The sequence below is a fragment of the Ciconia boyciana genome, chromosome 8 (assembly GCF_034638445.1).
Source record: "Ciconia boyciana chromosome 8, ASM3463844v1, whole genome shotgun sequence".
Taxonomy (NCBI): domain Eukaryota; kingdom Metazoa; phylum Chordata; class Aves; order Ciconiiformes; family Ciconiidae; genus Ciconia; species Ciconia boyciana.
Genome location: NC_132941.1, coordinates 66,765,017 through 66,778,770, shown reverse-complemented (window position 1 = coordinate 66,778,770; position 13,754 = coordinate 66,765,017). Strand labels below are relative to the sequence as shown.

General features: G+C 46.4%; 1 protein-coding gene across 4 annotated transcripts in view; it reads right to left on the bottom strand.

The window, feature by feature from the left end:
- JAKMIP3 (Janus kinase and microtubule interacting protein 3) overlaps window positions 1-13,754 on the bottom strand; it is a 76,297-nt gene that overhangs the window by 14,287 nt on the left and 48,256 nt on the right. For 3 of the 4 annotated variants that reach the window (XM_072869200.1, XM_072869199.1, XM_072869198.1), the window contains exons 15-25: window positions 11,997-12,059; window positions 11,503-11,601; window positions 10,397-10,495; window positions 10,248-10,307; window positions 7,354-7,419; window positions 6,824-6,892; window positions 6,643-6,720; window positions 3,286-3,489; window positions 2,871-2,936; window positions 1,823-1,864; window positions 17-1,233 (exon numbers count right to left, since the gene is read on the bottom strand). In XM_072869200.1, the coding sequence (XP_072725301.1) occupies window positions 1,087-1,233; window positions 1,823-1,864; window positions 2,871-2,936; window positions 3,286-3,489; window positions 6,643-6,720; window positions 6,824-6,892; window positions 7,354-7,419; window positions 10,248-10,307; window positions 10,397-10,495; window positions 11,503-11,601; window positions 11,997-12,059 (993 nt within the window). In that variant the 3' untranslated portion in view covers window positions 17-1,086. The remainder of the gene's footprint in view (window positions 1-16; window positions 1,234-1,822; window positions 1,865-2,870; window positions 2,937-3,285; window positions 3,490-6,642; window positions 6,721-6,823; window positions 6,893-7,353; window positions 7,420-10,247; window positions 10,308-10,396; window positions 10,496-11,502; window positions 11,602-11,996; window positions 12,060-13,754) is intronic. The other variant, XM_072869201.1, reaches the window with a different exon arrangement.

The window sequence follows — 13,754 nt, the reverse complement described above, 5'->3', positions numbered from 1 at the left end:
AGTTAATCAGCCTTACCTGTCGGGAGCTCTGGTTTTGCTTCCTGCTTCGCGCCTCCAAGGGACGGGCAGTTCCCACCTGCCCCCTGCGCCTCGGGGACCTTCGTGACACCGCAGCCGTGGAAGGAGGCTGGTTCTTGCCCTTCCTCGACAGCCCCAGGCTGTGCGCTCGGCTGCAGGTCCCATTGGCGACTCACCCTGGTGGGATTTCTGCCGGGTTTTCCTTCCTTCACCTGTTTTTCCAGAGGATCCATTTTTCCCTCCCGGCTCCTGCGCCAGCCTCCTGGGCTTGGGCTCTGCGGTACTTGTGCTCCCTTGCTTCAAGGCGATCAGATCTTCTGTTCCCTTTTGCCACCTCCCCCAGCCCAGAGCCTGCGCATCAGGGATAACGTGTTTTCCATTCGCTCTTTTCCAGGTTGAACTTTTTGTTGGGACGATGTTAAGTCTTTTGTCGCCATTTAGGGAAAGCAAATTAGAAATTATCGTGCCATTTTTCTCATTGTGCTGTGGGCCATGGTCTACTGAAAACTCCCCCCAAAATTACCACTTGATTCCTTGAAGGGTTCAAACATAGCTTCAAGTTTTTCCCTAAAACTGGGCTTGGGGAATATTCAACCAGCTGTTGGACATACCCTGTGTTATGAAGAAATACCTTGGAACAAAACACTTCATTTTCATTCACATTTGTCTTTTCATGAGTTACTCCTCTGGAACTCTTCCTAAAATCTTCTTTCAAGGCAGATTTTTAAATAACTATGAATAACAAATATAAATGCGCAACATACAAAACAGGACAGGGTCACTTCTACAGAGAAGCAATTTACTACCTGCTTAGCAGGGAACCAAAATATATTCAGTTTATCTGAATTAGTATACTGCTCCTTACGTAAAGCTGAGAGCCTGTTCAAGCAGCAGAGCCAGGACTCCGGGAAGGAGCCTGTGGCTGTAGGAGAGGGAGGGGGTTTTTGGCTTTCTTCTTTGTCGGCTTAGTTCTAGCTTTTCAAAATGCTCAGTCAGAGGTTTCAGTGGTGCAGCCATCACCTGTGCAGAGATTTCCACATACCCTAGTTCAGCTTCAGTCTGAAAAGGTCAGAAAGATTGCACCTTCCATCGCCAGTAGCAAAATATGAGAGATACGTGGGGTTTTTGAAATGGCAATGTCTCTTTTTCTGTCTCGGTAATCAGTGCTGTCTTCCTGTTGGTAACAGCAGAAGCAATTCTAGCTTCCTCAGTAGGCTGAAACAAGAAAAAGACACAAAAACATGCATCAAAAAAAAGTATATCTGGGCAAAAATAACGTGCATGAAATTTCTGTAAGGTTTATATTTATAACTATCTGTTTGAATTGTACAACTGATAAAAAAGGATTTGTGCTGTATTCTGTTGACTTTGATGACTAACAGGGAATGTTCCCCTCACTGCCACCCACGACGTGGTAATTTCTACCATCTCTGGAAGCACAAATAGATTGGCATTTTATCTCCTATTTACATGGGAAAAAAGGCGGGGTTTGGCAATATCTAGGGCCCTAAGGCATGATGCTGGGAGGAACACCCATTTATAAATGACATGTCCCCCCCAAACCATTCTGTTTTTTTAGCCTGACGACAGGACAAGCTAATGCAAGGGGTTTAATCCAGCTGCGAGCGTGTCAGACAGCCCAGCCGTGCAGGGAGAAGGAGCAGCGGCTTTAGAGATTTCCATTTTCAGATTATCTGGGGCACCCAGGAGACCCCTCAACGCTGCTGAAGCCTGAGCAGCAAGGGGAAGGCTCTGGTGCTTTACAAGAAGAAGAGGGGAGACCAGAGGTGATCCGAGGGCTTACCTTTTGCGTGTGGCCTGAAGGACTATGACCAAAGAATGAAAGCTAAAGAGAAAAATAAAAACAAAAATAAAAACTGAAAAGGGGAGGGAGGAGAGGAAAAAATGGAAGAGAAGAAAGAGAATAAGAGTTTACAGTGTGTTTAGCTGAGAAATAAGCTGTGGTTACAGACAGAGTGCAACAAAACTCTCAGTTGAAAAGAAACGTAAAGTGTGAAGGAAGCGCCGAGGGCTCGAGGCTCAGCTCAGCTCAGCCAGAGCCCGGCAACCCTCGGGCTGATGAGAGTCGTCTCCTGCCCCAGCGGAGCCCAGCCCAGTCGCAGCCAAGGGCTCAGGAAAAACAGGGAGGGAAAAAATTAGCTGCATTCTTCCGATACCTCAAAAAAACCCCCAAACCCACACTGCTAAGGTTTGGGTTTAGTTTCAGGTGAAAGTCCAGCTCAGTCCCTGTTGTACCTGAACAAGTTGTCCCATGGCAATGTCACTAGAAATAGATGATTTCAGATAAGGGTAAATTTAGGGTGAAGTTCAACAGTTATGGCTTGACCGGAGAAAGCTCGATGACATTGACCGCGGTGACAGTGACTGCTGTGGCTGCAGGCGAGGAGAGGAGGAGAGGAGAGGAGAGGAGAGCGAGCCTCCTCCTTCCCTCTGGGAAAGGCAGGTCCGTGCAGCTGCACGTGCAAATGCTGGAGACAGGAGGGAGAAAAGATCCCCGGCTCCTTCCCCGGAGCGCGTGCGAGACCTCAGCCCTCTGCCGTCCAGCAGCTCTCCATCGCTCCCTTCCCCGGGCAGACGGACCCCTCCATCCTTGCCAAGGCCCGTGTTTCGGACTTTACTGAAGGATAACAGAAGGAAAGACTCAGTTTAAGCTGGTAACCTTTCCTTCTCAGAGGGACTGATGCAAATGCAAAATGGTTTCCTGGAGCGCTCTCCCATTAGCTCACTGCACTAACAAACACAAACTTCTATAAGATTGTTTTCTTAGCCAAGATGAAATGAATACATGGTCATGTGCACATACAATAACTGTTTCATCTGCATTACCTTACCTTTTCCTCTAACTCTTTTATTTGTCTTTTTTGGCCTTCAATTCTTTCTTCTAGCTCTTTAATTCTCTGTCAGATTTCAAATAAAAAAATATTTATTAACCAACCAAATACAGATGTACCCAGAAGATGCATTATTTTTGGAGATATAAATTGTATGTGCTGTGCTTCTAAAAAAAATAAATTGGGTTCTAAGCCGTAGATGAGTCCTCTGTGAATGTCACTACACGTGACAAATTCATGAAAACCAAAATGCCCTGTTTGCAGGGATTATCCAAGACAAATCAAAATCTGGCCCCAGGACCATCCATTTCCGTACAGCCCTACGAGGAGAGGCTGGGGCTCACAAGTTCATTACATTTCCGTCTGAGGGACCGTCCCACCCCGAACCTCGCCGTGCCCGTGCACGGGCACCTACCTGCTGTGCATGCTGAATGAGCTCCATCCTTTCTCGCAGGATTTGGGCGTCCCTCTCCCGGAGCTCGCTCATCACCTGCCGCTTCCATTGCTCTACGGCACTCTTCAGTTTCTCTTTCTCCTCTTCTGAAAGAAGTTCGGAAATTTTGGCTCCAGCTTCTTGCTGCAGGGCATCATAGAGCATGGCTTCTAATTCCAGAATTTGCTAATCAAAAACAATATAAGGCTGTCAGCTTGACCTTGTCTCTGGTCGGATGAGGATTTTGTGAGGAACTGAAAATCCTACCCCGGGAAGGCAACGGGAGCGGTGGAGGGGTTGTGTGCTGAGCCTCCCGCCCAGGCCAGTGCAGGGGGAAAATACTTCAGGCTGCTTTTATCATGTGGGCAGCGCTGGAACTGGGACGGCCCCTGGGCCCAGCCTAGTCTGCCTCTCAAAACATACACGGGTGTCAACCTCTCCTTTCTGGAGACGGGGAGATGGCCGTGGGGAGAAAAGGCAAAAAGAAAGAAAAGAAAAGGAAAGGGAAAAGGGAAAGAGCTTCGTAAAAGACTCATTTTGTGAGTTACAGATACTTTTTAAATGTAATGTTCAGGCTCTCGGTTCACCTTTCCCAGCTATTCTGTTCGCAGCAGCAGAGGGTACGGCAGCACCAGTTCATACTCCTGCCGGAAAGGAATGACTCCCTGTTGTGTGCATTTCATACCAACTGGCTTAAAACGCCCCGTGTGAAGGCATTTCCAGCGCTTCCTCTGGCAGAGCTGGCAGCTCCAAGAGGCTTTATGCTCAAGAAAAATATATCTGGTAGCTGGGCTCTGTTCCTGCAGCCTCAGGCAGCAGAGCCTTTACTTCACTGTATCAGAAAATGTCTCTTGCACACAGACGGATGGACCCTCCAGATTTCTTGAGATATAGAAGTGTGTAGGAAACGGACTGGCAACGTTTCCCCAGGATCACCGAGCCTGGTACTCTCCTAGGGCAGGTGACCTTGCCAGATAATGTCTTCTGCTTCAAAGTCCAAGGTGAATGTTATTCTTTCACGCGGGCCAAAACCAAGACAAAATCTTTTGCAGCAAGTTTGATATAGAGCAAGAGACAGAGCAGTAAAAGAGGGCATCTTTGCACACCCTCTCCAAAGCTGCTGGCGTCTTGCAGAGCTCCCCATGGCTTCAGGGGAACAGGACTGCAGTCGTGTGGTTTGAACCTTGCAGAGCTCCCCATGGCTTCAGGGGAACAGGACTGCAGTCGTGTGGTTTGAACCTTGCAGAGCTCTCCGTGGCTTCAGGGGAACAGGACTGCTGCCATAGTGCGGCCTGAACCTCTAGACAGGCTGTTGGAAAATGCCATAGATGTCTGTTGTGATAATTCAGCTCAATTCAATCGACAGGTTTTTCCTCCTGAGGCTGCTGGTGGTGTTTTCTTACTATGTCTTAGCAGAGTCAGGACAGAAGAATACAAGCATTTACAAGAATAATAACATCATGGCACGAGTTACAGATACTGGTGATAACTGAAAGACAGCAACCATGGTATCTCTGTAGGGAAGCTCAGATCAGATCTCAGAAGAAGATTCTGCTTTTGCTTTTAAAAATAACGCCAACATCCTTGCTAACCATAATGGTCTCAACAAAATGCTGTTATCTGAAACACGGATTTCTGTTGGGCTCCAAACCTCGCTTATACAACCGGTACCCCCCTCTGATTGTATTGACTTGTGAAGAAAGAGGAGTGTGGGCAAACTCACGGTCTCCAGAGCAGCGTCAGCGTCAGGAGTCTCTGTGTGAGCCAAGTGCTTCTCGGAGCAAAATCCCCTGCCAGCAACCAAAGGGAGTGAAAACCGTGCAAAAAGCTTAGTGGTTACAGCTGGTAATCTTGTTGGCTGCAGTTAGCGGGGGAAGATTAGCGGCTCCTCATCTCAAGGGGCACAAAGGAAACATGGGAGTGAAACAAATTATAGAAATTAAAAGAGCTTTTGCCACTCGAATTTTGGGGCAGAACAAAGCTTTCTTGCTGCTTTCAGGCTGCATTTGTGCCAGGGAGTAAAGCCCATCACTTTGCCTGGGGACATTCGTGTGATGCATTGAAAGAATACAGGAAAATGCAAATAACCCTCAGCTACTTCTGCACGGGCTGCAACACATTCGTTACGCTCGTTCCTCCTCCACAAGCGGCAGAGCCAAGGAGGAGGTAGTTGTTGTCGGACCCTTTGGTAAATTCGGGATCCTGGAACTGGAGTTCCATCTCATGGATGGAGAGCGAGCGGCTGGCCGTGAGCCGCAGGGGTGCTGAGTAACACCCTAACTGACAGCCACGGCTCCGCGCCTGAGCTCTCCTGCAGACGTCGTGACGTTCCCAGGAGTTTCAAGCAATGCCATATGGTTTTTCCCACTCTGCTGCTGTTGCGAGTTTCCGCACACTCAGATTTATGGATCTGTTTCAGAACTCGTCCAAGACCCAGAGGATCCCCTCTCTCAAGGCTTATCTTTGAAGATGAATCCTACAGGGTCAGCCTTTGGCGGCACCAAAGTGCTTCTCAGAACAGCTCAAGGCTGCAGGAGACAATCTGGTGTTAGGGCTGAGACCGCAGGTAAGAGGGCTTGTGTACTTTCCAGGGTTTCCACTGTGCATAGACATTGGTTCCAGATATAGCTCAGCATTTGGGAAAATCAGTCTTAAAGATCAGCCTTACAGAAACAGAAAGTGTACTGAGTAAAACCTCCCCCAAATGGTTTGAGATACAAATAGATAATAGGTATCCAGAAAAAGAGGCATAAATACTCGTTGCTTCTCAGAAAGTGCAACTGTGCTCAAGATTTAAACAGAACTGAAAGAATGAGAAAAATCGATATGAAAATCTATGCATTTATGTCTTTCATGAGTATATATAGAACTTTTCTCTAACTGAAGGAAACAAGACAGCTGATGAGTGAAGAGATGGTTGAAACGAGATAATGATGAACCTGACCTAAAAGTAGTCTCATTTCAATAATACCTCCAGCTGTTTTGGTTACGGAGGCTGTAATCTAAGATCTAAGGGAATGCCTAGATCAAAATCTCTGTTTTGGAAGGAAAAGAGAAATTACTGAAAACATCATTTTCTTATCAGTCATTTACCAAAACCTCTGCTAAATTACAATCTGTGTTTAATAAATCAGTATTTAGGTCCTAATCCTGCAAGGACCATGCAAACACAAGGAACTCACTGTCAGCCCAGGGTATAGGTGGTTTGTTTAAAATTCAGCCTATTTAGTCCTCGGGCCACGCCATGAGCAGAGAGTTTTTCCACAGAGAACAGACTACACGTTACTCGAAGTAAGTTAATCAAGATGGCATAACGCAGTCAAGACTGGTTTTCCTCACCTTGTGGGCTTGGTCCAAGGACTGTTTCCTGAAGTCGAGCTCATCATCCAGGTAGCCCTTCTGCTTGCTGAACAGCTCCTGGGGCCACAGGGGAGAGGCAGTCAGTGCAACGCCCGCAGCCCTAGCGTGACTGCTTTCCTGCTGCCCCTCCCGCCCGTCCGCTCCCCTCATCTCGCGGTACCTTTTCATTCTCAAGATCCAGCATCTTCTGCTGCAGCGCGGACTCCGTCACTTCTATCTGCTGTAGCCACTGTGCACAAAAAACAGAGATCAGGTGCTTAAGCCTAAAGAGCAGAGGCTGCACGCCTGCGCGTTCAGCTTTCGCTGTGACTTCAGGGTGTGTCAGCACACACTGCAAGGACTTATTTAAATTCACTACATAAAAGAGGAAAAATTAGCTTTATTATTACATCTTTTCTTTGATATATACTGGTGATGGAAAAAAGGATTCTTTCTAAGCCTAGCCATTTACCTTTTAACATCATTTTGCTAGTTAAGTAACATTTTAAAATAAGCAATGTCTGTCTGCATTGCCTGAATGTTCCCTTTATTTTGACAAAAACTAGTGTAAGTGTAATTCCACATAAAGAACCAGGGCATTTTGTGATGAAACTATCATTTGCATCGCCAGTGTCTTCAAGTGAGCTATTCCGAGAGGGTCAGATGCTTTCACGACGCGCGTTTACTGATGAGTGATGCTGTTGTTATTACCTTTTCAGCCAACGTGAGAACTGTCCTTGCTTGTATGACAACTACTTGCTCTTCGTTGGTCAGATTCTGCACCAAAAGCAGAATATAATTACAACAAATCCCAGTGTCTTGTTATTAATCCACTACATGGGCTACTGCTGTGTTAAATAAATATGAAATTAAATATGTTTGAGGAACAGTAAACCAAGGCAAAGAAAATTAGTATTGTAATGCAACATTGTCGTAAAAACGATTGTAAGTATTCATGCTGAATTGTTATCATACATACAGTTAATTCTTCTAAAATTCCCACACTTACCCAAAAAAAGATGTTGACACTGGATCTATTCTCCCCAACAGGGAATAAACACACAGTTACACAAGACAAAACCAAGCTTAGCGCCATGTGCCATTAAGAGAAGGCATGCAATCAGCAGTCCTCTGTGTTCCATCGTATGCACAGTGGGTTGAGACACAATCCTTATTCTGCACGGCCAAAAGTCATGATTTTGGAAAACACTTGTTAAGATGTTAGTTTCTCAATTAATGTTTTTCAGGGTTTTTGTTGTTTGTTTGCTTTGTTTGTTTGTTTTTTAAAATGAAGTTATTTAACTGAATTTATACTGAAATTTATACTGAAACTATGTTTTGCATATATATTTGAATTTATACTGAAATTTATACTGAAACTATGTTTTGCATTTCATCCCAAACCTCGGTCTTACTCTGGCTGCATCTACAGTAGCAGAAGTGAATCCTTCTAGCGTGGGACCCCTCTTTGCTCAGACGCGGACAGCCGCGTCCGACCCACTGCCGTCAGGTGCAGGAGGACGGGCCGGTCTCCGTGTGTTATCATGGAAGTCAGTGAGAAGGGTGACTACGGGGAGCTCTAATTTAATGCACAAGGCTGGGGACAGTGAAAGTGCTATGGGGCAGGGATGGGAGGAGACCTGTCCTGAGGACCCCTGAAAATGGTTTCTTCCATAAATGTAAGTAATGTTTTTTTAAAACAAGTTATGTTACATTAAAAGTGAAACCACGCACGCAGAATATTAAGGGTGTTCTTCCCTGTCGTGTGAGTTATCCCCTGCCCTGACTCCCCTGTCTGCGGGGAAGAGGAGGGCATCCGTGTCCCTCAGCCCCGCTTTCTCCCTGCCCGTCCCCAGCGACCCCGTAGGCGGCAGGGGACGCGCTGCACCCCTCCGACCTCTGCCTCTGCTCTGCTCCTCGAGGGGCTCTCTGCAGGGTTCGCCTCACTCGAGCAGTGTTTAACTCCTGGCAGTTCAGCGGGAAGCAGCGAGAAGCTGCCAGGGCGCTTTACAGAGACGCAGGAGAGAAGATGTGCAGAAAAGGACAGAACCCCTTGCGCACAGGCGGGACGCGGGCTCGCCTTCCCAGCCTCCCTAACAGCCAGACATGACAACGCGCGCCCACGGGGCAGAGTCTGCCATCGGTGGCTGACTCTCGATGTTAAACACGTGAAAACAAGAAAAAAACAAGTGATGACAACAGTCTACAGTTATCTTAAAGCTAGCTGAGGGGAGAACTGGGGGAGAACTGCGAACTCCCCCTTGTGTCGCATCTGGAATTAACTTGTATGTAACAGGAAAAAAAAAAGGAGGAAATAACATTACAGACTAGAGATCATTCGTATAAGTAAAGAAGCCAAGAGGAAAAGAAAGAGAATAGAAAATGTGAGAAAAGCTTTTTCTGTTCCTGTTTGTCTCCAGGTTGCCTGTTTGGGAGGCTGTCCCAAAACACTCTGCACGGGACCAGCCTGACATTCATATTGCCACTGAAGACCACACTAGCAGGGGCATTAACAGATTAATGGGTATTCTATTTCTACGCATTAGTAGGGCCAGTCTTAGCTCATTGGTGATTAAGCTTATATGTATTTTTTTTTGTTCTTTGCACACAAAAGATTTTAGGATTCTTCATACTTCTGCCAGCGTGAATATCGTTAACTGCAGCAGTGGTGAAGATTATTCATTGCTTCAGTGTGTTTCAGCTCATCCACTAACTCCTGGCTTGATTTCGTGGGGCAGAGCGTGCAGATGCCAGAGGCTGGGGACGGCGGAGGTACGATGACCCAGCGGGTCTCGCTGGAGAGGTGGGCAAGAGGCGCTTCCAGGCCGCCGCCGTGGCCCTGGGGACGGCATTTTTGCTGCTGTCCGAGCTGTCCAGAGGCACAGGGAGAGCTGGGGCAGCTCAGGTGAGGAGCCGTGGGAACGGCGGGGGCCGTCCCGCAGACCCGATGTCTGCAGCGGGCTTCTCCCAGGGAGGAGCCCCGCCGCGGCCCAGGCTCGGCCAGACCCTCGGCTCTCCTCTGCCGCTCTCAGCCCCGGGCGCTCTGTGGCTCTGCTGGTAGAGGAGAGCACAGGAAAAATATACAGCGCATATATATCCTCTGTCTACATAACTATAGGGACAGTTAATCACTTCCATCTGCTAAAGGAGAAACGCTTTCAAATTTCTTACTATTTGTTTCTTCTTTTCACACTGCTGTTGTAACTTTTTGTTTAATATCCTGGTTACTATCGAAGGTTTATGGGTTATTAGACAAAATTAAAATAAATATACAGCTGCTAAAATGCAAAAGCAAAGCAAATGCAGGGTAAGCAAATAAACAAACCATGTGCGAACAGTGACCAGAAAAAAAACCCACCAAAGTTTCAAAATATTTTCCAAATCACTGAAAATTTAAAAGCAATATTGTGACACCAAGATCCCACACGGCACTGGTCAGAAGGCTATTAACAAAATCTTAAAAAGCCAGAAAACGCTTAGCTCGTAGCCCAGTACTTTGACCACAGGGAGGACAGGTTGTGCAGTAGCAAACCAAGAAGGCTTTGCTAACTTAACGTGAGGACGAATATTTACCAAAGCATGCACAATTTATTAAAGGAACATACACTTACGGCGTTATCCCCTAAAATGTCCAATTTTTTCATCAGCTCTGCTACTACTATGTCCTAACAAGAGAGAAATGGAAAACCAGGAGTCAGAACAGAGCGTCTGATTTTATTTAGGGAAAGGAGAGTACGAAACGAGAATCCCTTACTGTTACACCTTCTGCCTCGCAGTAGACTTGGAGAGGGCTTTTCCCCTCTGTAAAAGGACCATGATGGAAGTTGATGGCAGGCGATCGTCTTTCTCTCTCCTGAAATGACAATAATTGCTTCGTTACCACTCGGGTATGTCACAAACGGCAGCTTCACCAAGAACTTGATAAACACGGTTTGACAAAGGCTCACTCTAACTGAACGCATTGCAAAGCAATGCTATCGCAGAGTGACTTCATTTTGGGTGCACAGAAACCCTTCCTCCCGCACCCCGTAGCTGCTGACACCACCAGCCAGGAGCAAGAGCCATTGCTCTGGCCAGACCATGTGCTTTTGTGAGGGTGCTCGGGGCTGACAGGGGGACCTCCACCTCACTGCAAAGCAGGGCAGACATACATATCAACAGCGCTAGCGTTTTCCCACCACGCTTCTTCATTGGGCACGGGTCATGACCACTTACCTATTATTTTGACCACATAATATATTTGAACAAAACTATACACTTATACCTAGTATAATACAAATTGCATTTAAATTTTTCTTGTAAGTGGCTGCTTTGTTAATCTCTCTTTGGAGAATTTGGAAAACAGTTTCCAAGAGCTTATCGGTTCTGTTTATACAGGTGATGATACAGAAAACAGAAGGCTCAGTGGAGTAAACAGAGCAGTCTAGGCCATGTGGTTCCTTCTCTGCAGGCTTAGCAGGAGGTGAAACACAGAAATGATTTTTGGCAATGAAAAAGAAGTTCCTTTTTCTTTTTCTTTCCCATGTATGATCTGTTCTGGTTTTATCTCTGCATTTTCAGAACAGATGGAGTACAGGAAAATGTGTATCTACATCATGAGCCAATCTTCTGGATCTTAAAATTACTTAAGTAGCAAGACTGCCAGAACGACCTATCAGGAATACCGGTACTGAGCCCTGGGTGTTTGTTTGGGTTTTTTTCCTCTTGTATTAGCACTTTGTACCAAACCCTTTGGTCTCGTTCAGTGCAATGCAGCTCTTAGAGTAAACGCGGGCGAGCTCCCAAAGCCGCGGTGCCCCCGGCCATGGCTCGCGCAGCCCGGGGCAGGTGGGCAGGACCGTGGCTGCAACACGTGCTCACTTCAAGCTCCAAGATCCTGAACTCCAGGAGCTCGTTTTGATCCTTAGCGTCCTGGACATCATGTTTTAAGCGAGCTTCCTCGGCTTCCATTTGTTTTATCTGCAAAATAAAGCAACACGTGTCAGCACCATTTGCAGTGTCCCTCAAGATCTGCCGTGCTTTGACCGTGCTGGGGAAGCGCCGGGGCGGGCGCGAGCGCCCGGGGTCCGAGCCCACCCCCTGGGCGCAGCGCGAGTGGGGACTGCAGCGCCAGCGCCGGGGGAACACGGGGTTCTTCCCCACGACCACGTCCTCGCACGACCTCACACCGGGACACTTTATGGGGCCATTCGGAATGCCAGAAAACCGCTTTTTCTGGCAGGTTTATAAGGATCTTGTTAGTATACGTGAATTATTTCCAGTAGAGCTGCGTGATACAGACTAAACTATTGCACCTTCTGCATTCCTTAAGCTACAAATATTATTTGAATAATACAAATAGAAATATTGAACACCTTTTCTACCAGTTCTTGATTTCTTCTGTACAATGCTTGCTTCTCTTCAATCCACTTCATGTCCTTGAAAAAGAAATGACCGATACTGTAGGTGAAGCTGGCAACATTTAGCACAAACACAGTAGCAAGTATTTCATTAAATCACACATCTAGAGAAGAGGGACAGAATAATTTGCATATGAAATTGTAATTCCATTCTTTCCTATGATACGAAAGCTCACCCTTTCCGTCCTATTTTAACAGTCTGTAGTATACAAATGGACTAGAAACACTCCAATGACTAAAAAACCGCTTTCAGATAAAAGATTGGTTGGCATTAAAAGGGATATTTCTAGCTATGCAGTTACTATTAAATTTCAATTATAGTGAATACAAATTACTGAACACTAGGAAAAATAAACCACTAGTTAAATAATAAAACATTGGTTTCAAGATAAGAAACTAATTTCTTAGTTTGATGGGTATATAAAAGCCACAAACCCCAGAACATTATTTATCAGTAAGGTTAACAGTAATAAGAGGTTAAGCTGGGAGGGTAACGATCAAATGATTTAGCATTATTTTAAAGTTCCCAAAACACATTTTATGTTTCTGGGTTTGGGTTTTTTTTTTTGGTGTTGGGTTTTTTGGGCTGGAAAAGTAAGACACAAGCTAGAAACAGCCTGGGAACATTTCCTGTATTTCCAGCTGGGGGCTGGATGTTTGCAGTCTGCAATATTTCATTCTCAAGGCTATCCCAAGGCTAGAGGTGTGCCTGTTTCTTTATCACCTTTGGGTGCCAGCGTGCAAGGGGGTTTTAAACTCCGTACTCTTCTCATTTAAGGTGCATTTTCCTTTTAACTTTTTCCTGTGTTATGCTACCTGATGCACATCTCCGGACCGTGTCACCTCAGCGCCAGCACTGACTAGTTCACCGAGCCATGAGGAGGAGGGTGTTGCGCGGCGGAGCAGGGGTGCTTGGCTTAGGTTGCCACCCTGCTGCCAGGATGCTCCCCAGTTTCGGTGGTGTGGAGGGGGTGCAGGATCCTCCTGCATCCGAGGGGCCGCACGGCTGCGCTGTGAGCGTTCAGAGCCACTCAGCTCTGCAGGCAGGGAAGCAGAAACTCCCAACACCATAATGCCTTTTCTGTTTGGGGAACATGACGAGGGAGAATTTTCTAACACTAGCTAGGCAAGGACGCATGCGAGTGGCAAATATTTGGACCTCGGCACTGCAGTCCAAAGGGATCCAAATGGCCTGCGACAGCCAGGAGTACAACGCGGTCTGTGCCAGGGGCTGAATGTCACCCACCGAAAGCTGCAGTGGCACCCAAACCTGCCAAGACCTCGAGTGGGGCTGGCTTTGCAGAGTGAAATCTCAAGGTCAGACCAAGGTGACAGACTACTGAGCCAGCCTTGAATGAGCCAGTCATGCAAAAGCAGACACCTTGCAGTGAATTCAGAAATTAAAATTACCACGTGTAAGCCTTAACACATCAAAGCAAAAATAAGACATCTTAATAATGGCTGATGGGATGAAAAAGGCAGAGCTCAATAGATGTTTGGTTGAATGTGATGTGCTTCACGTTAATCATTTAGACTAAATTTCCTAGAGTGCAGTTTCACAGATTATTCAATTGTATTTCAAATTAATCCTTTTTGAAAGAATGACTGAGATGATTTGACACGCTATTGCATGAACGGGCTGCACGGTGAACTACACAAACAGCTGAACTAGACACTTCAAATAGCCCTAACACACAAGTTTACTCTGAATTT